The 26,031-nt window shown below is 40.6% G+C and overlaps 4 protein-coding genes across 5 annotated transcripts in view; 3 read left to right on the top strand and 1 right to left on the bottom strand.

The window, feature by feature from the left end:
- Positions 1-20,818, bottom strand: part of LOC125502022 — a 45,240-nt gene extending 24,422 nt beyond the window's left edge. Inside the window, exon 1 of one of the 2 annotated variants that reach the window (XM_048659501.1) lies at positions 20,690-20,818. The gene's annotated coding sequence lies outside the window, so the exon portion shown is untranslated. The remainder of the gene's footprint in view (positions 1-20,689) is intronic. The other variant, XM_048659502.1, reaches the window with a different exon arrangement.
- LOC125502067 (uncharacterized protein DDB_G0287625-like) lies at positions 3,592-5,783 on the top strand. Its single transcript, XM_048659625.1, has 2 exons — positions 3,592-3,620; positions 4,994-5,783. Exons 1-2 carry the CDS (start codon positions 3,592-3,594, stop codon positions 5,781-5,783), a joined length of 819 nt encoding a protein of 272 aa, XP_048515582.1.
- Positions 16,107-16,584, top strand: LOC125502031. Its single transcript, XM_048659520.1, has one exon. It carries the CDS (start codon positions 16,108-16,110, stop codon positions 16,573-16,575), a length of 468 nt encoding a protein of 155 aa, XP_048515477.1. The 5' UTR covers position 16,107; the 3' UTR covers positions 16,576-16,584.
- A 2,236-nt stretch (positions 20,819-23,054) lies between the features above and the next one.
- On the top strand, positions 23,055-25,820 carry LOC105687897 (uncharacterized protein K02A2.6-like). Its single transcript, XM_048659624.1, has 4 exons — positions 23,055-23,083; positions 23,139-23,233; positions 24,234-25,169; positions 25,219-25,820. Exons 1-4 carry the CDS (start codon positions 23,055-23,057, stop codon positions 25,818-25,820), a joined length of 1,662 nt encoding a protein of 553 aa, XP_048515581.1.
- The last annotated feature ends 211 nt before the right edge of the window (positions 25,821-26,031 follow it).

Below are 26,031 nucleotides of genomic sequence, written 5' to 3'. Positions count from 1 at the left end.
ATTCCTGCTGTAGCCGATCCAAACGTGATAAAACCTCCCCATACCCTTCGGTAGGTAGAGTCTGCCATTTTTTTAAAAAATTTGATCATTAAATAAATTGTATATGGAACTTCCGTCTGTCTGCGTTTCCTTCTCAGTTAATCCTCGGGCTGGATTATTTCAAATAGCAGGTCGTTTTGCAGGAGATAATAGATGCTCTCTGAAGCGTTCAACGTCCTTCTGACTGTATATTCCACTAGTTGCCAGTGTTTCTGTGTTAACAAATTTCCATGTATATTGAGTCGTATGTTGCAATGCTTTTGGTGGTAAAACTTTTTCGTGGTGTGGCGTGAATTTATACCACACGTCATCTATCCGGTACATGGGTGCCAATATTCCGTTACATTTAACTTGCGTTCCCTTTTTGACTAAAATTTTCGACTTTGGTGTCAGAAAATATGATGTATTTCTCATAGTTACTGGTAATTCCACATAACATTCATTAGTCTCGCGTACTGCGCAGGTTACTGGTATACATTTTACGATGTGTGCCACTTCTCCAGCGATCGTTGCCATATGTCCTGGACCTCCCATGACATTATACGCGAATTCGTCAGGTAAAATACTAGCTCGTGTGAGACTGTTTTTTAGAACTTGTTTTTCTAGTTCACATTTTTGAGAAATGACGTCTTTGTACAAGTCAGTCATCTGTTGTTTGATATGTTTTTCTACGTAGATGAATTTTGAGTTGACGCAGGTAAATATGTCCACACTTTCTACCGGTAATATTCTCTGGCTTTTGAATGTATTACCTTTGCTTGTTTCGAAAATGAATAATTTCGGGTGTTCAGTCTTGTAGAGAGTGTAGCAACAAATCTTGATTTCTGTCGTCCGGATAAGTGCGAATGTTATGTCCTGCGATGTAATTGAGTATACCGTTGGTTCATCCTTCTTCGATGAATGCACTTTAGTGATGTATCCCTCATAGAGTACATCGTATGAAGTGAACCTGCAATTATCTTCGGGTACCACTTTCCAATATAGCTTACCTCCTTCCTCATCGGAGCATGTTGATGCAGAAAAATTGCATGATAGCCCGCTTTGAAATATGATCTTGTTATGATTAAGTTTCACCGTTGCTTCCTGTTGAATTACCGAGATTTTAACTATGGCTTGGACTACTACACTTGGCCATTGTCCGTATTGGTCGTCAAAGAACCCTGGTTCGCATGTTCCATCGTGCGCCAGTCTTCCGGTAAGGGTTACGGATCTTCTGGTAGTAGCATTTTGTTGAATATTGTTCAAGAATTTTCCTGGCCAAATTTCGATGGACCCTTCTCGATACAATTTGTGGCATGTTTCCTTGCTCGTGTATTTGATGTAGGCTTGTCTCCCTAATTCAACCAGAGATATGTTGGAGTGCATTCCACAGTGGTAAACGGTTCTATCAATTTCTATCCTGCATTGTATAGTATTGGTTTTCCTGAAGTCCGTCAGTTGTAACAGTTGTGCGTATATTTTTTCTTCCTGTAGTTCGGTATCTGGTACGTTGCATTCCACGGATTCGAGTAAATTGATAGTGGTGACGTTTAGTTTCCCGTGTACGCAATCGTTTCCCACTAGGCCGTGGACGTTTGTAATTAGAGTGAATGCGAAGATCGTTAACAACATCCGGAACAGAGGGTTCCAGTGTATTCATTTTAATTGTTTGCGTATGAATATATTTGGGTAATTAATTTCAAGTGAGAATTCTAAGTTTTTAAAATTCCATATAATAAAATCCGTTAAGGTATGTTGGAATGTTATTTTGTTTGAACCCTATATGGTAGTCGTTAGTCATGATTTCATTGTACCCGTGCGTTATCAACATGGTATTATTATCAATTTGATTTAATGCATCTAAAAAATCATGTTCTTCTAGAATGCCCTCTACAATGAGCTTGCCCATAAAGTTATTCTTATGCGCGTATATTATGACTTTCTGCTCCCATATAGCGAGTGTTCTTCCCGTGAAGATATCTAAGAATTTTCCACATTCTGCGATTTTAATTCTATCTTACGGCCAGTTGGGCCGCCTGTAAAATTTCGGGATTCTTTGAACTTCGACCGGAATTCTCATCTGGAACATACATGAATATCCTTATTGCTAGTGTTTTGAAACTTGGTAAATTACTGGTATATGGCTTAAACTTTTGCTTCTTTTAACTTATTATAGTGAACTATTCTTTACTTATTTGCTACTTTAATTTTTACGTTATGATTAGGTAACGTACCCAGGACCTCGTAGGAACCTGTGTACTGGTCGTCGAATTTTCCTTTAGAAGGTTCCTTCGGAAGGAAAACTAGATCACCTTTCCCAAATTCAATATCATAGATTTTTCGATCATAATAATCTTTAGACCATGTTTTGGCGGCTATTAAATTCTCTTTGGCTTTTGCCTGGCTTTCCTGGATTTTGTAATAGAGTTCGGTTAGGTAGTCTGTGTATGTTCTGTCCAAAGTCTCTTCTATTACTTCGTCTTCGGAGGGTACTCGTGCTATTCTACCGAACACGAGCTCAAAGGAAGTGTATTTAATTCCCTCATGTGTACTTGTATTATAAGAGAACATCTATTCCGTAAGAACATGGTGTGATCTTTCTATAGATCCGTTTGACTGTGGATGAAATGCAGTAATTCTTACCTGGTTGATTCTATATCTTTCTGCTAATTGCTTTATAAGTGAGCTCGTAAGGTTTTCCCCTTGATCTGTCAGAATTTTCCTAGGAGCGCCATATTTGTTCATAACCTCCGTTATGGCACTGCGTCTGCGATAGTTTGTGACCTAGTGTTGTTCAATGCTATAGCACTAGAATGTTTCGTTAACTGATCCTGTACTGTTAATATGTATTCATTTCCCTGTGGTATCTCGGGGGTAGAAGACCCATTATATCCATTGAGATCTTATCAAATGCTGCATCTGGCGTATCTGTTAATACCATAGGTTTTCGTGTTTTGACTCTAGTTAGTTTTTTAGTTTGACATTTTATGCATCTACGTATTTCATTTTCGATTTGCTTTTTCATCCCTATCCAGAAATATCGTTGCCTGATTCTTGCGTATGTCTTTGTCATGCCCTCATGTCCTCCTACACTACTTTCGTGATTTTTTTTTATGATGCCAACAGCTTCTTGCTCATCAATCAACTTCACGAGTTTTTGATAAGTGGTGATTCTACACTTGGTATCAATTAACTGTACTTTTATTCTCCGTATGATCTCTTTCTAACATAGGTTATCTATCCTCGTGGTTTTTGCAATTCCGATTTCGTTCAAATTTAGTTCCAAAATTGCGTTTTGTACCTTTGCTCTGGCTAGTTGTATGTGTGTAAACTCTGGTATTTTATTCGTTTCTTTTAAATCCTCAGCACCTTTAGGGATCTGCAATCGCGTGTTACCGCCTCTTTGCCTCTTTATTTCGCGGCATCTCTCGTGCATGTTAATGCAATTTCGAATTTGATATGACGGTATATCCCGCCAAATTTCATGCAGCGCTCAACCTAACGTCGCGAGATTTGACAACAATGCGATTTTTGTGCTGTCGATCCGTATGACCCCACCCACATGTTCTAAACATGAACACGAAGAATTCTGTTCTGAGGCGGTAACACGCGATTTCAGTCATACACTGACATAAACACACACAAAAACAAACACAGACACAGCCACGAGCAAATCGCACATACACGTACCAGAGAAGGTTTGGAGTCAAAAAATACCGTAGAATTGACGAACTATGGGGTCCTGATCTCCAGTACGCACAAAATGCATGCATACTCACACACGAGGTAAGGTACGAGGTGTAAATCCTACCGAGCAACCTCTACACGGTACACCTTGGGTCATGCTAATGCCGGAGGTAATGGGTCAATCTTCTGTTCGCGTTCTGAGTTGAATAACGCGATGGAAAAAAAAGATAAAACAAAACGAAAGTGCGCATTTTATAGGGGACAGTTCAAGCTTGAACTTGGTATCACGGGCCACCCATCCCGCTATTTTTACGCGACCTACAAGGGGACAAACTTCAAGCTTTCACACGGAGATGCGCAGGGGTGCATACGGAAGGTGACAGAGCTTCGAAAATTCAGATAAAGAAATACTGCGATAGAGTTTCGTAAAGTCAAAGTTTTGAGCTGCGAATTCGTTTTTGAAAAACTTCGATACGGTAACTGTGTCGGTCAGGGTATTCGATCAAAGATTTATGGACAATAACTGCTTTAGAGTCGCATAACTCATGCAAAAAAAATCGTACGGAAAATTTCAAGGACGTGTTTTCAAGGGAACACTTCAACCTTCGGAATGACATCAAAAAAATTGAAATCTACCGACTGGGACACTCGGTGCACCTTCTCAAAGTCAAAAGTTCGCTTGACGTTTCCGACATGAATTGAATTAGGAGAGTACAACTAGTGAACGCAGAAACGCAATTCAAATCGACTTGTAGCATCTAAAAGGTGAAGCTTCACGCTTCAAAATCCTTTTTTTGACAACTCTCTACCTCAATTTTTCGAGCGGTTATGAGTTTTCGAAATCGGACGTTTTTCGGAGCAAAAACAAGGTGGCCCGCTAATTGTTGTGCTTAGTGTATATTTAATTAATGTAATGTGCCAGGGAGATTGAGCTCATTACCGAATATCATTGCATTATTGTCTCTATATCCCGCTCGCCTTTCTTTTATTAATCACGTCATGTATAAATAGTCGACGGTCCCTGATTTTATTTTATACACCTGTATTCGTTCTATTTATTCATATACACTGTGTCGCGTGCTATTTATTCGTACCATACCTGTTATTCGTTCCTTTTGTGATATATTGGCGTCTCATTATTTTACATGCAAAACATATATGTACGGCAAGAGGATCCAAGAAATTATATAACTATTGTACATAATGAGCGCCCTGACAACTTATAACTAAATTAAAGATAATAATACCTGCCAACAAATATTGACCAACGTGTAACCTTAATTCATAGCGATATCCAAAGCAAAGGAATCGTTACACTACCGATCAAGGACGCGAAACCACTGCGAAGTACTTCAATTACAGAATACGGGAAGCACAGGGATAGCGTGAGCAATGCGATTCATCCTCTGGTAAAAAACGGAACGTCAATGATAAATTCTTATATCGAAAATAATTGCGTAAGAATAGGGAAGGAAACCGTGGAGACGCTTCACGAACCTTCGACTTCGACTTCGGTCTTAGGACCGGGCGAAGACCGAAAAAATCACCGTCAATTACACATGTTTAGCTCCGATACGATATCAAAAGATCCAACAAAGTCAGACCCTCCTATGAATCCAACATCGAATCCAATTAATGACGAATCATTTTCCAGTAAGCCTAAAAGGCCGATCCAAATTCAATTGAATCCCAATATTCCTCGTCAAAAAGACGCCGAGAATCCAATCGATGATGAGTCATCCTCCAATAAGCCTAACGGGCCGATCCCATTTCAATTGAATTCAAATATTCCTCGTCAACAAGACGATGAGAGTCCAAATAACGATGAAAATAATTTAAAAAATAATGTGTCACGACTAAATATTGAAATTTCAGGAGAACCTTCGAATAACCTTAACAATGAAAGAATTGATACAGGAATTAAAAAACTTATGCGAATAAATTATTTGGATAATACGGAAAACAATATAAGAAATATACGCGAAGAACGTTATGACAAAATGATAAATTCACTGCGATTAGAACACTTGAATCAGGAAGAAAAGGGAAGCGTTAACGAATTAATTAGGAAAAATTAAGACATGTTTCATATTCCAGGTGAGTTTTTAGGAGCCACAAATACAATTAAACACGGTATAACCACCACAGACGACATTCCGATAAATACGAGACAGTATAGATTTCCTCCGGTACATAAAGAAGAAATAGCTAAACAAGTAAAAGACTTGTTAGATAACGACATTATAAAACCTTCTCTTTCACCGTATAATTGGCCATTATGGATTGTACCCAAAAGGCCAGCTTCCAAAGGCAATAAACAATGGCGCACGGTCATCGACTATCGCGCGTTAAACGAAAAGACAGTAGGAGACGCATACCCTCTTCCCAATATCACAGAAATACTAGATCAATTAGGAAGCGCTAAATATTTTTCAGTATTCGATTCAGCCTCAGGGTTTCATCAAATAAAAATGAAAGAAACAGATGCCGAGAAAACTGCATTTTCTACACCTTGTGGACATAACGAATTCACCAGAATGCCGTTCGGACTAAAGAACGCGCCTGCAACTTTTCAAAGATTAATGGATCAGGTTTTATCAGGATTACAAGGAAATGAACTTTTTGTGTACTTAGATGATATAGTAATCTACGGCAGTTCAATACGGAATCACGAAATTAAATTCAATATTTTAATGGAAAGACTCAGGGAAGCAAATTTAAAACTGCAGCCTGACAAGTGCGAATTTTTAAAAAAAGAAGTTATGTATTTAGGTCACATAATTAGTGATGACGGATTAAAACCGGATCCCACAAAGATAGAAGCAGTAAAAGAATTTCCAAGACCTAAAAACGCTAAAAATATCAAACAATTCCTCGGTTTAGCCGGAAATAACAAAAGATTTATTCCCGATTTTTCAAAAATAGCGAAACCTCTCTCAAATTTACTAAAAAAGGAAATACCGTTTCATTGAAAAGAATCACAAGAAAAAGCATTTATAGAATTACGCGATAAATTATGCAGTAAGCCAATATTACAATACCCAGATTTTACAAAACCCTTCGTGATAACTACAGATGCATCTGGCTACGCGATAGGCGGAATTCTAAGCCAAGGTCCCATAGGAAAAGACCTTCCGATAGCCTATACTTCAAGATTATTGAATAGCGCGGAACAAAATTATTCAACTATAGAAAAAGAACTTCTTGCGATAGTATACTCGGTGAATCATTTTCGGGCTTATGTATATGGAAACGAATTTACACTTGTCACGGACCATCGACCCCTAATGTGGTTACATTTCGTAAAGGATCCCATTTCTAGACTAGTGAGATGGAGATTAAAATTAGCCGAATACGAATATAAAGTCCAGTATAAGGCAGGAAAAATAAATTCAAACGCGGACGCATTATCCAGAAATCCGATAGAAACTAATCAGCAGATCCTCAAAATAAATCAAACACGACCAAGTACAAGCGACAACATAAAAATAGTCTCAGGAGACTTATTCACAGCAAATGAAGAATATTCACTAGCGCACTGCGTAGCTAAAGATTTCAGAATGGGAGCAGGAATAGCCCTTGAATTTAGGAAAAGATTTCGCGGAGTCCGCATGTTGAAGAACCAAAATAAAACAATCGGAGAAGTAGCTTATCTACCACATGGCAAGAGATATATATTATACCTTATCACCAAAGAAGTAAGTCACGGTAAACCGACAATAAAATCAATCGAACGAAGCTTATTCGCATGAAGAAATCTCTGCATTGAATTAAACTGTTATAAAATAGCTATGCCCAAGATAGGTTGTGGACTCGATAAATTAAGTTGGCCGGATGTCGAAGAAAAAATACTAATCATATTTCCCGAGCCATTCACGATTTTAATATACGAGAATAAAATAAACAGCACCAGCGAACCAACCAGTCCAATAACAAACTCAGCTAAAGACGACCCTTATCAAGTACCACCAAGCGAAAACGATATCTCAAACGCCAACTGCGCCACACCGACGCCATCAACAGCGAAACCCAAACATAGTCAAATAAAAATACCACACCGAATATTGCGCGACAGAAACAACATTCGAAAGCCACAGTAGTATTCTGATCCCCTAAATGGAAACAACCATACCCAGAATCTCGACGAGATAACTGACGATGACTGCAGCCGCCGAGGCTCCAACCAACATAACAGGAGTGACTCAGAATCATGCGATACAGATAAGGATGACCAACCACGTTTTGACTCGCGGGAATTTATACTCAGCGACAATAAAGACAGCGATCAAGACTCTGACGATGACGAAAGACACGCAGGGTTTAGACCTAATATCGAATACTCAACCGACTCCAATTCAGAAATTATTCCAAGCCAAGACGAGGACAACCCTTTGCCAGGGCCACGTGACGATTTTCCGATGGAACCAGAGCCGCGCCAATTCTCTGAAACTCGAGACAACCTCGCAATTCAGAAGGGAAATTTAGTATTTTTCATAACCACACATGGCCAACCATGCGACGAGGGCGCTAGAAATCTCCAATCCAAGGGTAAACTACCCCCCTTTACAGACGTGATGCTGGGCAGACCAAAAATTCAGGAGAGTGGGAAAACCCGCTATGTAGGTTTAGCAATAAAAGAAACCATACATACGAATTTAGATGAGGATATATTCAAGGATGCACTACAATCTTTACTCGAGGTAATACGGGAATTACAACTGGACACCCTAATAATTTCAGAGACACAAAACATAGATCACCTTAGCTGGAGCAAAATTAAACTTCAATTACAGCAGCTCTTTTACGATACCCCATGTAAATTTATAGTTTGCAAAAATCTCATTAAAATACCCCCAGCGGATGAAAGAATATCGCTAATTCGGGAATATCATGCTTCACCGATAGGAGGACATAAGGAGATGATTAAGACATATCGCCGAATCAGACAATATTATTATTGGACAAATATGAAAGCCCAGATTGAAGAATATATTAGGAATTGTTTGGAATGTCAGTTAAAAAAATTGACCAGAGTAAAAACAAGGCAACCCATGGTTCTTACCGATACACCCGGTGCTAGCTTTGATAAAATTTCAATGGACATCGTAGGTCCTCTACCTACCTCCCCTTCAGGGAATGAATATACCGGGTGTCCCATTTTAATCTTACATCTGATTTATCTCGGAAAATACGACTCCGATCGAATTTTGAGTCAAATAAAACTTTTAGGGTTTAGAGGGGGACGTTAACAAAAAAAAATTTATTCCGGTCCAGGATAAAAAATGGCGACGTTAAGACGGCCAACATGGTTTTTTTAAACGGAAACCTGATTTTTTTTTCACATCATAAAATTTATCGAATCAAAACAAACAACTTTTGTAAGAAACATTTTGCCATACAAGTTCATAATTTTCAGGTAAGAACAATTTTTGTTGCGCGTGTGCGCGCCGAACACTCGCAAGGAAGGTCTCTGCGGCTTGTCAACAATTCTCAGCGCAGCAGCTCGCGATGTCCTTCCGACGAACTTTGTTATTCTGTCGCTCTTTTGCTAGCTATTCGACTCTTTTTAATTCTTTCATATCGAGGATCAGTCTTGTCTCTGAGTCGGTCACAGAAAGTCTAATTCCCATTGACGGCAATTGAACAATGGCTGACTACACTTGCAACGAAATTGTTGATATGCTTCTTATTTTAGGAGAATGTAGGGGCAATTATTTGCGAGCTGAAAATTTGTATCGACGCAAATATCCGCATCGTCGTCACCCATCACCAGCTAGGGCAGGTCAGATAAACCGCCACCGCCGACGTTACCGAAACGTCCTCAATGATTTTGATGGCCCGCATGCGGCTCGAAACATGGCTATTTTAGCCATGACAGCAATGGATCCTCACTTGAGTGTTCGAGTGATCTCAGAACGACTGGAAATACCCAGATCCACGGTAGGTCGAGTATTGAGAGATGCGAAATACCGCCCGTACCGAATACAATTTCACCAGGACACACCTGATCCTGATCCATTGCGAAGAATTGCGTTTTGTCGGTGGGCGTTGGAACAAATCGATCGATTCGAACACTTTTTTCGCTTTGTTATGTTCAGTGACGAATCCACATTTAACAACCGAGGTCAAGTCAATCGATGGAACTTCCGGTATTGGTCTGATCAGAATCCACATTGGACGAGACAGATCGATCACCAGCATCGGTGGAGTTTGAATGTTTGGTGTGGTATCATCAACGGGGAAATAATAGGTCCCTACTTCTTCGAAGCAAGTTTAACCGCCGTCCGCTATCTTCATTTTCTGCAAAACGAATTGCCTATTTTGTTAGAAGATCTTGATTACGGTACGCGTCTACAGATGTGGTGGCAGCAAGACGGTGCACCCCCTCACTGGGCTCGTATTGTTCGCAATCATCTGAATGCAACATTCGGTCAACGGTGGATTGGTCGAGGTGGTCCTATCCAGTGGCCTCCAAGGTCACCTGATCTTAGCTCACCTGATTTTTTCTTATGGGGCTACCTTAAAGGTATAGTCTACCTTCAAGCTCCAACGACCCGAGAGAATATGAAGGAGCGGATACGAGCTACCTGCCGTGCAATCCCGAGGGATGTTCTGGTAAGAACAGTTGATGGGTTCGAGAGGAGAGTTCGGGCATGTTTGAACATGAATGGCGGGATATTTGAACACCTTTAAGAAGTGTTCAGAGTACACTCACATGGAGGGTTTGGAGTCTAAAAATACCGCGGAAGTGACGAGCCACAGAGACCTAATCCATGTGAGTGTTCGGCGCGCACACGCGCAACAAAAATTGTTCTTACCTGAAAATTATGAACTTGTATGGCAAAATGTTTCTTACAAAAGTTGTTTGTTTTGATTCGATAAATTTTATGATGTGAAAAAAAAATCAGGTTTCCGTTTAAAAAAACCATGTTGGCCGTCTTAACGTCGCCATTTTTTATCCTGGACCGGAATAAATTTTTTTTTTTAACGTCCCCCTCTAAACCCTAAAAGTTTTATTTGACTCAAAATTCGATCGGAGTCGTATTTTCCGAGATAAATCAGATGTAAGATTAAAATGGGACACCCGGTATATTAACCATACAGGATCAGCTTTCTAAATATTGCTTGGCAATACCCCTCGAAACCACAACGTCATCCAAAATAGCAGAAGCATTAATAAAAAATGTATTCTTTAAATTCGGAGCCCCAAAATATATATTAACAGATCAGGGCGCAAGTTTGATTAGTTCACTTATGAAAGCTGTAGCTAAGAAATTCAGGATTAAACAATGTAGAACAACGGCATTTCACCCTCAATCGAATGGTTCAATAGAAAGATCGCATCATGTATTGGTGGAATATTTAAAACAATATATAAAGAAAACCAACAATTGGGATGAATGGCTGGATTGTGCTGTTTTCTTACAATACTAGCGTACATGAAGGAACTAAATTCACGCCCCACGAATTGGTATTCGGAAGGCTAGCTAGGTTACCATCCGAACATACGACGATAGACGAACGACTTGACAGGAGTTACGAGGATTACTTGAAACAGTTATTTACCACTCTAAAGAATTTGCAGACGGAAGCACGAGAAAATTTGATAAAGGCCAAAGAAAGGTATAAATATTATTACGACAGGAAAATAAACCCTTTACATTTAAGTGAAGGAGACGAGGTATTTTTGCTAAAGGAACCAAGGGATGGCAAATTCGGAGATCATTATACGGGTCCGTACAAGGTTCTAGAGATATTAAATAATCAGAACGTTAGGATCAAGGTAAAAAACAATAACCGGGTAGTGCACCGTAATAAACTAAAAAGGATGATGCACCAAACACATGACCCTACTCGCATATAAAACTCATGTACGCACCTTTTCATTTTAGAAAATGCCGAAAATGACTAGAGACAGACCAATCGTTATACGGGAAAATTAGGATCTAATAGACAACCTGATGACAGTAGAATTCCGTCAAAAGGAAATATTCATTTTCTATAATAATCCAATGGGATGTGAAAAGGATAACATGCTCACGCAGTTAGTTCTGGAGGGTTATCTGGAACCGGGGTATTTCAAATTCATTTATGACGATGTTCAGGGCAACACCATAACGAAATCTGATTGGGATCGTTATACTATGAAGGCTGGACCATACAGCATTGTAATTCTTTTCAATGAAGGGCACACCCCAGGCACGGCCAGGGTCACCATTAATTTAGAAACCAAATTTGTAAACTTTAAAATAGAAGGGTCCGAAACAACTATGTGTTGAAAGAAAAAAAATTATTAAAAATAAAAAAAAAAAAAATAAAAAAAAAAGGTTTTAGACGAATACAAAATAGAAAGAATGTGTAACCCATGTACTCCACCCTACACACACATATATATGTATTAAGATATATATAAGGAAATTATAGAATTAATTTAGGGAACGTCTGTTTCCAGATAAACGATGATGATAGCGATCGTACTTATTTTACTATTACCCACAAGGGCATTGGGCCTGGTTGGTTACGATTGCGGTGGGCCGAATCTTAATATATCAACTGTATCCCTTATTGACGTCGGAGATTGCGATATCCCGGACGTAAACCCCAATACAACGAGCCCTTATATCCAATTACTCCAGCTGGCAAAATACGAACATAGTATGGTCACGCAATGCAGCGTGAAGATACACCGAAATATCTTTTACTGTGGAATGCATTTTCACTTATCGGGGGTGCCAAACGGCGTTGCGCGATATATATCAGAGGTTAGCCAGGACTCATGCAAAGAGATGCATCGAACCGAAATATTTTACTACAACAGGGAAAACCAAGTCTCCGGAATAAAACCAAACTCCTCTACCACAGCCAGTATCACCTTGGCGGGGAAAATTCAACCAGGAGGATACTGTGAGGGAACCCAATATGCAGACCCTTACGGAAGCTGGGATGACGTAGTTGTACAAGCGGCAGTGACGATCAGTCTAAGAACGTACCGAGCCTCGGTAAATTTGGAGAATAACAAATTATATCTTCGATCAGGAACTACGTGCACCTACAGCGACGAAGCATGTGTCGATGTTGACGGTGGCCACACCTTTTGGACTACCTTACCCCAGGAGAACTGTCGGTTCAACCAATACGATGTACTCTATGAAGGAATTGGAAATAAAATAGAAGATCCAACATCTAACGATAAAATTATAATGTATACCGTGACAGCAGGCGATGTGACGTTCGCTTTAACAAAACGAGGAGAACAACATTTATGTGGATATACCATGATAAAAACCGAACATCCCAAATTGATAATTGTAGAAACAAGGAGGGAGGAAGCGGTACCTGCCCGAAGGAAGCTTGCAGTTGAGAACCTCGACATGTTTGCCTATGTCAACTCCAAGTTCGTTTATGTTGAGCGGCACGTGCGTACGCAAATGAATCAGCTGTACAAAGATATACTAGTACAACGGTGTGAGTTAGAGAAACAAGTATTACGCAACTCATTGACCACAGCTACTTCTTCGCCCGACGAATTCGCTTATCACCTGATGAAAGGACCCGGCTACATGGCTCTCAGTGCCGGAGAGGTGGTGCACATTGTCAAATGTATACCTGTGGAAGTACGCGTACTCAGAACCAGGGAGTGTTACAACCAGCTACCCGTGGAAAAAGGAAATGAAACAATGTTCCTTCCGCCAAGAACCCATGTGCTAGTCAAAACTGGCACCCAAGTAAATTGCAACGAATTCCTTCCGCCTATGTATTTTCTCATCGATGGATGGTACAAACTCTTACCTAACCCGGTAAAAAGCATACCACCTACAGTGATGGAACCCCTGACGAAACCTACATGGAAATATACCAACCCGGGAGAGTTGGCAACGAGCGGAATCTACGCCAGCGAAGATCTGGAAAATTTACGCGAACGCATCATGTTCCCCGTGGAGAGACCATCTGTCCTACACACCATAACTCGAAGAGCCAATGGACAACCGACTGTACGACAAGGACTCTCTATGCTAAATCTACTTGACGAAAAAGCCCTGGAGAATATTGCAAAAACAACCTGGAGCAAGATTTGGTCCTCTTTTACGTCATTTGAATCTATTGCCGCCGGAGGTATTGGGATATATTTCATATTTCAACTAATCAAACTCATTATTGATACTCTTGTGCACGGGTATGCCTTGCATACCGTTTATGGGTGGTCAATCCACTTGATCGGAGCCTTATGGGCATCAGTCGCGTCACTGCTGATCCATCTAGGAAGAACGCCACGTGAAGGAAGAAGAACCTCTGAGGAAGACGAAGAATTAGCCTCTGCCCCTCCTCCACTGATTACGAAAGAACCCGATGTATCCTCTGTAACCGTATACCAACCAGCTGTTGATTCTATAGAAGACCTGCAGAAGCGTCTCGCGGCACGTCAAATGCCAAACACACGTTTAACATTTGAAACTGAGGGGGGAGGTGTCACATCCCGCGACCACAAAACACCACCCCACCAATATTAATCACTTAAATTTTTCGTAATCATCATGGTTTATCGAAGAGATTACCTATTGTATTATATATAGACATATTTACATCATTATACCATAATTTTAATTCTTTATTAAGAATAACCCACCAAGGGATTATACCTATATATACCTATAATCAAGTTAGTTAAGATGCCAAACACCATAGGATTCAAATGCATTTATTAAGTCTGGTGCACAAACGCACACCAGCGTTATACTTCAGCATACGTGTTCCTTACGCATGCGTATCTTTTAATTTCATAGGAACTCAGCGAGATACTCCGCCACCGCCGACGTTACCGAAACGTCCTCAATGATTTTGATGGCCCGCATGCGGCTCGAAACATGGCTATTTTAGCCATGACAGCAATGGATCCTCACTTGAGTGTTCGAGTGATCTCAGAACGACTGGAAATACCCAGATCCACGGTAGGTCGAGTATTGAGAGATGCGAAATACCGCCCGTACCGAATACAATTTCACCAGGACACACCTGATCCTGATCCATTGCGAAGAATTGCGTTTTGTCGGTGGGCGTTGGAACAAATCGATCGATTCGAACACTTTTTTCGCTTTGTTATGTTCAGTGACGAATCCACATTTAACAACCGAGGTCAAGTCAATCGATGGAACTTCCGGTATTGGTCTGATCAGAATCCACATTGGACGAGACAGATCGATCACCAGCATCGGTGGAGTTTGAATGTTTGGTGTGGTATCATCAACGGGGAAATAATAGGTCCCTACTTCTTCGAAGCAAGTTTAACCGCCGTCCGCTATCTTCATTTTCTGCAAAACGAATTGCCTATTTTGTTAGAAGATCTTGATTACGGTACGCGTCTACAGATGTGGTGGCAGCAAGACGGTGCACCCCCTCACTGGGCTCGTATTGTTCGCAATCATCTGAATGCAACATTCGGTCAACGGTGGATTGGTCGAGGTGGTCCTATCCAGTGGCCTCCAAGGTCACCTGATCTTAGCTCACCTGATTTTTTCTTATGGGGCTACCTTAAAGGTATAGTCTACCTTCAAGCTCCAACGACCCGAGAGAATATGAAGGAGCGGATACGAGCTACCTGCCGTGCAATCCCGAGGGATGTTCTGGTAAGAACAGTTGATGGGTTCGAGAGGAGAGTTCGGGCATGTTTGAACATGAATGGCGGGATATTTGAACACCTTTAAGAAGTGTTCAGAGTACACTCACATGGAGGGTTTGGAGTCTAAAAATACCGCGGAAGTGACGAGCCACAGAGACCTAATCCATGTGAGTGTTCGGCGCGCACACGCGCAACAAAAATTGTTCTTACCTGAAAATTATGAACTTGTATGGCAAAATGTTTCTTACAAAAGTTGTTTGTTTTGATTCGATAAATTTTATGATGTGAAAAAAAAATCAGGTTTCCGTTTAAAAAAACCATGTTGGCCGTCTTAACGTCGCCATTTTTTATCCTGGACCGGAATAAATTTTTTTTTTTAACGTCCCCCTCTAAACCCTAAAAGTTTTATTTGACTCAAAATTCGATCGGAGTCGTATTTTCCGAGATAAATCAGATGTAAGATTAAAATGGGACACCCGGTATATTAACCATACAGGATCAGCTTTCTAAATATTGCTTGGCAATACCCCTCGAAACCACAACGTCATCCAAAATAGCAGAAGCATTAATAAAAAATGTATTCTTTAAATTCGGAGCCCCAAAATATATATTAACAGATCAGGGCGCAAGTTTGATTAGTTCACTTATGAAAGCTGTAGCTAAGAAATTCAGGATTAAACAATGTAGAACAACGGCATTTCACCCTCAATCGAATGGTTCAATAGAAAGATCGCATCATGTATTGGTGGAATATTTAAAACAATATATAAAGAAAACCAACAATTGGGATGAATGGCTGGATTGTGCTGTTTTCTTACAATACTAGCGTACATGAAGGAACTAAATTCACGCCCCACGAATTGGTATTCGGAAGGCTAGCTAGGTTACCATCCGAACATACGACGATAGACGAACGACTTGACAGGAGTTACGAGGATTACTTGAAACAGTTATTTACCACTCTAAAGAATTTGCAGACGGAAGCACGAGAAAATTTGATAAAGGCCAAAGAAAGGTATAAATATTATTACGACAGGAAAATAAACCCTTTACATTTAAGTGAAGGAGACGAGGTATTTTTGCTAAAGGAACCAAGGGATGGCAAATTCGGAGATCATTATACGGGTCCGTACAAGGTTCTAGAGATATTAAATAATCAGAACGTTAGGATCAAGGTAAAAAACAATAACCGGGTAGTGCACCGTAATAAACTAAAAAGGATGATGCACCAAACACATGACCCTACTCGCATATAAAACTCATGTACGCACCTTTTCATTTTAGAAAATGCCGAAAATGACTAGAGACAGACCAATCGTTATACGGGAAAATTAGGATCTAATAGACAACCTGATGACAGTAGAATTCCGTCAAAAGGAAATATTCATTTTCTATAATAATCCAATGGGATGTGAAAAGGATAACATGCTCACGCAGTTAGTTCTGGAGGGTTATCTGGAACCGGGGTATTTCAAATTCATTTATGACGATGTTCAGGGCAACACCATAACGAAATCTGATTGGGATCGTTATACTATGAAGGCTGGACCATACAGCATTGTAATTCTTTTCAATGAAGGGCACACCCCAGGCACGGCCAGGGTCACCATTAATTTAGAAACCAAATTTGTAAACTTTAAAATAGAAGGGTCCGAAACAACTATGTGTTGAAAGAAAAAAAATTATTAAAAATAAAAAAAAAAAAAATAAAAAAAAAAGGTTTTAGACGAATACAAAATAGAAAGAATGTGTAACCCATGTACTCCACCCTACACACACATATATATGTATTAAGATATATATAAGGAAATTATAGAATTAATTTAGGGAACGTCTGTTTCCAGATAAACGATGATGATAGCGATCGTACTTATTTTACTATTACCCACAAGGGCATTGGGCCTGGTTGGTTACGATTGCGGTGGGCCGAATCTTAATATATCAACTGTATCCCTTATTGACGTCGGAGATTGCGATATCCCGGACGTAAACCCCAATACAACGAGCCCTTATATCCAATTACTCCAGCTGGCAAAATACGAACATAGTATGGTCACGCAATGCAGCGTGAAGATACACCGAAATATCTTTTACTGTGGAATGCATTTTCACTTATCGGGGGTGCCAAACGGCGTTGCGCGATATATATCAGAGGTTAGCCAGGACTCATGCAAAGAGATGCATCGAACCGAAATATTTTACTACAACAGGGAAAACCAAGTCTCCGGAATAAAACCAAACTCCTCTACCACAGCCAGTATCACCTTGGCGGGGAAAATTCAACCAGGAGGATACTGTGAGGGAACCCAATATGCAGACCCTTACGGAAGCTGGGATGACGTAGTTGTACAAGCGGCAGTGACGATCAGTCTAAGAACGTACCGAGCCTCGGTAAATTTGGAGAATAACAAATTATATCTTCGATCAGGAACTACGTGCACCTACAGCGACGAAGCATGTGTCGATGTTGACGGTGGCCACACCTTTTGGACTACCTTACCCCAGGAGAACTGTCGGTTCAACCAATACGATGTACTCTATGAAGGAATTGGAAATAAAATAGAAGATCCAACATCTAACGATAAAATTATAATGTATACCGTGACAGCAGGCGATGTGACGTTCGCTTTAACAAAACGAGGAGAACAACATTTATGTGGATATACCATGATAAAAACCGAACATCCCAAATTGATAATTGTAGAAACAAGGAGGGAGGAAGCGGTACCTGCCCGAAGGAAGCTTGCAGTTGAGAACCTCGACATGTTTGCCTATGTCAACTCCAAGTTCGTTTATGTTGAGCGGCACGTGCGTACGCAAATGAATCAGCTGTACAAAGATATACTAGTACAACGGTGTGAGTTAGAGAAACAAGTATTACGCAACTCATTGACCACAGCTACTTCTTCGCCCGACGAATTCGCTTATCACCTGATGAAAGGACCCGGCTACATGGCTCTCAGTGCCGGAGAGGTGGTGCACATTGTCAAATGTATACCTGTGGAAGTACGCGTACTCAGAACCAGGGAGTGTTACAACCAGCTACCCGTGGAAAAAGGAAATGAAACAATGTTCCTTCCGCCAAGAACCCATGTGCTAGTCAAAACTGGCACCCAAGTAAATTGCAACGAATTCCTTCCGCCTATGTATTTTCTCATCGATGGATGGTACAAACTCTTACCTAACCCGGTAAAAAGCATACCACCTACAGTGATGGAACCCCTGACGAAACCTACATGGAAATATACCAACCCGGGAGAGTTGGCAACGAGCGGAATCTACGCCAGCGAAGATCTGGAAAATTTACGCGAACGCATCATGTTCCCCGTGGAGAGACCATCTGTCCTACACACCATAACTCGAAGAGCCAATGGACAACCGACTGTACGACAAGGACTCTCTATGCTAAATCTACTTGACGAAAAAGCCCTGGAGAATATTGCAAAAACAACCTGGAGCAAGATTTGGTCCTCTTTTACGTCATTTGGATCTATTGCCGCCGGAGGTATTGGGATATATTTCATATTTCAACTAATCAAACTCATTATTGATACTCTTGTGCACGGGTATGCCTTGCATACCGTTTATGGGTGGTCAATCCACTTGATCGGAGCCTTATGGGCATCAGTCGCGTCACTGCTGATCCATCTAGGAAGAACGCCACGTGAAGGAAGGAGAACCTCTGAGGAAGACGAAGAATTAGCCTCTGCCCCTCCTTCACTGATTACGAAAGAACCCGATGTATCCTCTGTAACCGTATACCAACCAGTTGTTGATTCTATAGAAGACCTGCAGAAGCGTCTCGCGGCGCGTCAAAAGCCAAACACACGTTTGACATTTGAAACTGAGGGGGAAGGTGTCACATCCCGCGACCACAAAACACCACCCCACCAATATTAATCGCTTAAATTTCCTTAATCATCATGGTTTATCAAAGAAATTACCTATTGTATTATATATTTACATACTCCGTAGAATTAAGAGATTCTCATTGTTAATTTAACCTAATATCATCCATTTCACCGGCATGAGCTTGCCTTGGTTTCGCACTCGCATATATATATATATAGACATACTCACAACAATAAGTGGCTATAGGCACTTATGCATTTGTGACACCATCGAAACCTTAAACTCAAATACGTTATACACTAAGCTAAATTCATAGGAACTCAGCGAGATACCCCGCCTTAGGAGTAGAGGTGGCTAAAATTGTTTATGTTATCTGCCACCTCCATGGTTCACAGCCTCCTCCTAAGACCCTTTTGATCGGGGGAAAATACCATGCGATAATAAGGGGAAATTGCGGGTCTCTCTCCATGGTCCACGCGGACTTATAAAAGCTCCTGCATCAGAACTATGGCACACTTTTTTCGAGTCACTTCCTTAAATTAACAGTCAACTTTTGACCTCTTACCAATCGTCGTTAGCTCTGGCCGAATTCGCCATCTAAAACTTAGAATATTTTCTAGAGTAAAATACTTAGGAATACTTGGTCTCACAGTAGCTCGTACAAACGCGAGTGATCCTTTAAACATTTAACTATCCTTACATTTCTTTTGTTAATTATCATACTTGGTGTTGGCATCATTATCATCATTTTACCATTACCATCATTTTTACTATTATCATTATTTTGAATCCTAAGCTAGTTGCATTGCTTGTGAAACCATTTTATCTGCCATTTTCTGAATTATATTCTTTATAATTATTTGGGACATTAATTTGGTGTGAATTGACTTTCTGTTACCTAACAACCACTACCCAGCTCGCCCTAGCACGCTAACACGCCGCAGTAGAATATACCCAATTACACCGGACACACCGAAAAGAAAGGTAAGTCGCATCTCTAAGAATAAAATTCATAACTTTCTCCCAGAACCTTCCCATATTCTACTAACTCCTTTCAGCCTCCCGTATTCCCGTACATGTGTACAAAATCGGAGGCATTGTCGTCGCCATCGGAGTAGGACGTGAATGATCCGCGATATTAACTTAGTTCGCGACCAACCCCGTATGTGACAAGGTCATATGATGAAATAAGTGAATAATAATTATTTAATGAAATATACTTGTTTTATTTCGTGCGGAAGGGCGTAGCGGGTATTACTATTGCTTATTAATTCTATGGGGAAAATAAGGAAAAGCGTCTTTCAGCACTAGGCATCGCTTGTCACTGGGTACGAATCGATTAGGACTATTGATTCTAGGAAGGAGCAATAATTCTGCACTTGGCATTGCTCATCAAGGATTCAGCTTATTTCGGCACTAGGCACAGCTCAACACGGAATAATAGGGTTTTGGTAAAGGCGTTCAATAGAATGTGGTTTGGGATTGGAATTCCTAATATTGAATAAAATAGTGTCTTACCTTGATGCTGGGTTGCGGGTGGTTGATGCTGTACTGTGATTGCTCGATGCTGATCTGCGGCTGCTTGTGTCGTTGGGAGTGTAGGGTTCACAGGTAATTATTGAATCTAAAGTTAGCTTGATATATATATATATTCTATAATTTCGGTGTAAAATACGTTTTGAGTATAACTTGGTATAATATAGAATATAACTGGTTATGATATAGTTTGGTTTAATATAATGATATAACTTTGAAATAGTAAAACTCCTAAGAGTATTTTTATGAATATTGAAAATAACTCCAAAGAGTTTGGTAATCAGGGCTACTCCTAAGAGTGCAGTGACTCGTTCGAGTTCGGAAACTAGACTGAATAATTTTCGCTACTGACCCTGCTTTTAATGCAGTATATGAAGTAATAAGATGTGGAGTCGCGGGGCAAGGGGAAGCCGTGCTTACGTGACTGCGCTCCGCCGAAATATGTTTACATTTAGATATGAAGTGGCGTGGTCGCCTCAGCGATGTTTACACTTTGCATTCTTGAGACCCAAGTCCACGCTTCACTAATATAATATATAATTTTGGATATTCAAATAATATAGTTCAAAGTTTTAGTTGAATGATATAGTTCAAAGTTCTAGTCAAATAATATGCACTTATACTAGATAACAATTGTTCACTTAATTCACTGTGCCACAAAATAATGATTAGTTGAAACACGGTACTCTGACAGTTCACATGGGGTGCGCGCAACTAACACTTATAATTTCTGATTTCAGGTGAGGAGCTCCGATGTGCTCGCTTCGGTAACCGGAGGTAAACTGAGGGTCCTCAGGTGAGTGATGGGGTCGCGCAGTCCGCGTCCGAGGGTTTTATGACCTTGTTTTCGTTCTTGGCTGCACCTGGGCGATGAGTCATCCTTGACCGTCGCTTGGTGGAGTCGCTAATCCCTTTTATGACCTTATTTTCGTCTTGGAGTCCCACCTGGGAGGTGAGTCATCGGTGACCATTGCTTGGCAGAGTCACTAATCCCTTTCATGACCTTGGTTTCGTGTTTTTGTTTTATTGTCCTATTTTCGAGTTTTCGGAGTTGCACCTGGTGACGAGTCACGAGCGTTGGGCACGCCGCTACCTTGGGTCGCTACCTGGGCCAGTCTTGAGTTCGTCTTTGTACGGGACGGTCGCAAGGATTGTCGTCGCGAGCGAGTATTATTCAAGTGACGGTATTCTATAACTTATACTTTGGCTTATCTTTTTATAATAAAATGCATTTGTATATACACTAAGCACAACAATTAGCGGGCCACCCTGTTTTTGCTCCGAAAAACGTCCGATTTCGGAAACTCATAACCGCTCGAAAAAATTAAGGTAGAGAGTTGTAAAAAACAGTATTTTGAAGCGTGAAGCTTCACCTTTCAGATGCTACAAGTCGATTTGAATTGCGTTTTTGCGTTCACTAGTTGTACTCTCCTGATTCAATTCATGTCGAAAACGTCAAGTGAACTTTTAACTTTGAGAAGGTGCACCGAGTGTCTCAGTCAGTAAATTTCAATTTTCTTGATGTCATTTCGAAGGTTGAAATGTTTCCTTGAAAACACGTCCCTTAAATTTTTCGTACGATTTTTTTTGCATGAGTTATGCGACTCTAAAGCAGTTATTGTCCATAAATCTTTGATCGAATACCCTGACCGACACAGTTATCGTATCGAAGTTTTTCAAAAACGAATTTGCAGTTCAAAACTTTGACTTTACGAAACTCTATCGCAGTATTTCTTTATCTGAATTTTCGAAGCTCTGTCACCTTCCGTATGCACCCCTGCGCATCTCCGTGTGAAAGCTTGAAGTTTGTCCCCTTGTAGGTCGCGTAAAAATAGCGGGATGGGTGGCCCGTGATACCAAGTTCAAGCTTGAACTGTCCCCTATAAAATGCGCACTTTCGTTTTTTTTTTATCTTTTTTTTCCATCGCGTTATTCAACTCAGAACGCAAACAGAAGATTCAACCATTACCTCCGGCATCAGCATTACCCAAGGTGTACCGTGTAGAGGTTGCTCGGTAGGATTTACACCTCCTACCTTACCTCGTGTGTGAGTATGCATGCATTTTGTGCGTACCAGAGATCAGGACCCCATAGTTCGTCAATTCTACGGTATTTTTTGACTCCAAACCTTCTCTGGTACGTGTATTTGCGATTTGCAATCGCGTGTTACCGCCTCTTTGCCTCTTTATTTCGCGGCATCTCTCGTGCATGTTGATGCAATTTCGAATTTGATATTGCGGTATATCCCCCCAAATTTCGTGCAGCGCTCAACCTAACGTCGCGAGATTTTACAACAATGCGATTTTTGTGCTGACGATCTGTATGACCCCACCTACATGTTCTAAACATGAACACGAAAAATTCTGCTCTGAGGCGGTAACACGCGATTTTAGTCATACACTGACATAAACACACACAAAAACAAACACAGACACGACCACGAGCAAATCGCACTTACACGTACCAGAGAAGGTTTGGAGCCAAAAAATACCGTAGAATTGACGAACTATGGGGTCCTGATCTCTGGTACGCACAAAATGCATGCATACTCACACACGAGGTAAGGTACGAGGTGTAAATCCTACCGAGCAACCTCTACACGGTACACCTTGGGTAATGCTGATGCCGGAGGTAATGGTTAAATCTTCTGTTCGCGTTCTGAGTTGAATAACGCGATGGAAAAAAAAAATAAAAAAAAACGAAAGTGCGCATTTTATGGGGGACAGTTCAAGCTTGAACTTGGTATCACGGGCCACCCATCCCGCTATTTTTACGCTACCTACAAGGGGTCAAACTTCAAGCTTTCACACGGAGATGCGCAGGGGTGCATACGGAAGGTGACAGAGCTTCGAAAATTCAGATAAGGAAATACTGCGATAGAGTTTCGTAAAGTCAAAGTTTTGAACTGCAAATTCGTTTTTGAAAAACTTTGATACGATAACTGTGTCGGTCAGGGTATTCGATCAAAGATTTATGGACAATAACTGCTTTAGAGTCGCATAACTCATGCGAAAAAAATCGTACGGAAAATTTGAGGGACGTGTTTTCAAAGGAACATTTCAACCTTCAAAATGACATCAAAAAAATTGAAATCTACCGACTGAGACACTCGGTGCACCTTCTCAAAGTCAAAAGTTCACTCGACGTTTTCGACATGAATTGAATCAGGAGAGTACAACTAGTGAACGCAAAAACGCAATTCAAATCGACTTGTAGCATCTGAAAGGTGAAGCTTCACGCTTCAAAATACTATTTTTTACAACTCTCTACCTCAATTTTTCGAACGGTTATGAGTTTCCGAAATCGGACGTTTTTCGGAGCAAAAACAGGGTGGCCCGCTAATTGTTGTGCTTAGTGTATATACGTTTTATCATTATTAATGATATGAAATAAAGAGAGTATGAAAATGATATTCATACGCAAACGTGAAGTTAGTTAATTTATCAAAGTGAATAACGTGAAAGTGAATACAGGTGTCGAGTCCAGAGATGGGCTGTTTTTCTGTCATCTTATGATTTTGTTCCAGAACATATTAATGGAACGGACAATGTTAGCGCAGACTGTTCGTCACGAGCTCCAAGAGTTGTGGTGGAGGAGGTTGAGGAGGTCAGGAATAAGTATGATTATTCGTATTTAAATTTCATAGAATCCGAGGTGCCAACATTAGATATTGAATTAATAAAAACAGAGAAACAAAGAGATGTTTCTTCGTCTGAGGTAATAGAATATGTCAGACATGGTTGGCTAGGAAAAGTTAAAGCGGATTTAGAAATTTTTAAGAAGCGAGAGAATGAATTGTGTGTGGAAGATGATTGTTTGATGCTAGGACTGAGAGTAGTGATTCCAAGTGTTTTGAGGTCTATGATACTCAGTGAACTTCATGTGACGCACATGGGCATAGTGAAAATGAAGTCATTGGCAAGATCACATGTGTGGTGGCCAGGAATTGATATGGACATTGCGAAAATTACGAAATCTCGTGAATTGTGTTCGGGAAATGCGTCGAATCCTCCAAGGTCCCAACTGAATGTTTGGAAATGGCCAGAAAGACTCAACCAGCGGATCCACGTCGATTATCTCCAGATAAAAGAGGAAATGTATTTGGTGATAGTCGATTCGTTTTCCAAGTGGCTGGATGTAATGAAGATGAAACACATTACTTCAAGGATTATGATCTTGGCGATGGGAGAGTATTTCGTAACGTGGGGTTTCCCAAATGTTCTAGTGAGTGACAATGGACCGAGCCTAGTATCGGAAAAGTTTGAGTCTTTCTTGAAGCGGAATGGTATTTTGCATGTGAGAACCGCGCCGTATCACTCAGCATCCAATGGAGCAGCGGAGAATGCCGTGAAGACGTTCAAGAAACATTTCAAGTTATTGGTAGAGGATCACGTCAAGAAAGAAGTGGCCCTGACTCAAGTCTTGCTCAGTCTACGCAATACACCGCATTGTACCACGGGATGTACGCCTGCTGAATTGCAAATTGGACGACCTATGAGAACTCGATTCAGGCGAACTGGTAAGACCGAATTTACGTAGCCGCGTAGTTCAACAGCAAGCTAGACAACAGCATTATGCACCAGGTGCCAGAGTACGTTCATTTGATGTGGGAGAAACAGTGATGGCGAAAGTACACTTACAAAATAAGTGGATTAGAGCTGAAGTGATTGCGAGACTGTCACCTGTTACTTATGGAGTAAAGACAACAAATGGTTTAATGTGGAAGAAGCACGTGGATCAGTTACGTCCCACGTTATTACAAGGTGAATCAGTGGACATCGGAGAAGACCGAGGTGATTCAATAGAGAAGGATCCAGTTCCTCTAGCGCGAGAAGGGTTAACTGGGAATTCGTCGCTATTCGACAATTATCCTCATGAAGGTAGTACACCTGATGGTATCGCTAGTGGATTACCTAGCTCATATTCCAGTGAGTTCAGTGTTAATTCAAGTGACCCAGCAAGTGTGTCCCCAATCCCAGAGACAGCTAACATTTTAATCGAGACCAAAGACTGTTTGAAATCCCAAGTGTCAGTTCCTACCAAAGTGCCAGTGACCCCAGTTTTGCGTCGATCAATTCGTAATCGAAAACTGGTGCAAAGACTAGACCTGTAGTTCATTTGGACTTTTGTGATATTTAAGGATATGTTGAATGAATGGATGATTTTAATGTATGTTGATGTATGTAATGAAACGCAATTATATTTTTGAAAAATGACAATAGCTAGAAATCATGTTTGGAGGAATGTAATGTATATAGTAGCGACACCTTGTGAGACTGATAGATATTAATACCTCCATCTAGCTCCTTCTCGCCCTTCCCGTT

The sequence above is a fragment of the Athalia rosae genome, chromosome 8 (assembly GCF_917208135.1).
Source record: "Athalia rosae chromosome 8, iyAthRosa1.1, whole genome shotgun sequence".
Taxonomy (NCBI): Eukaryota; Metazoa; Arthropoda; class Insecta; order Hymenoptera; family Athaliidae; genus Athalia; species Athalia rosae.
This window is presented reverse-complemented; position numbering and strand designations above follow the sequence as displayed.

Bases quoted from the DNA above. Each gene is read 5' to 3' on its own strand.
- LOC125502067 (XM_048659625.1), top strand. From the start codon at position 3,592: ATGAACACGAAGAATTCTGTTCTGAGGCG. The intron at 3,621-4,993 runs GTAACACGCGAT...CTTAATTCATAG, and splicing joins AAGAATTCTGTTCTGAGGCG to CGATATCCAAAGCAAAGGAA.
- LOC125502031 (XM_048659520.1), top strand. From the start codon at position 16,108: ATGAATGGCTGGATTGTGCTGTTTTCTTACAATACTAGCGTACATGAA.
- LOC105687897 (XM_048659624.1), top strand. From the start codon at position 23,055: ATGAACACGAAAAATTCTGCTCTGAGGCG. The intron at 23,084-23,138 runs GTAACACGCGAT...AAACAAACACAG, and splicing joins AAAAATTCTGCTCTGAGGCG to ACACGACCACGAGCAAATCG. The intron at 25,170-25,218 runs GTACGCCTGCTG...AACTCGATTCAG, and splicing joins ACCGCATTGTACCACGGGAT to GCGAACTGGTAAGACCGAAT.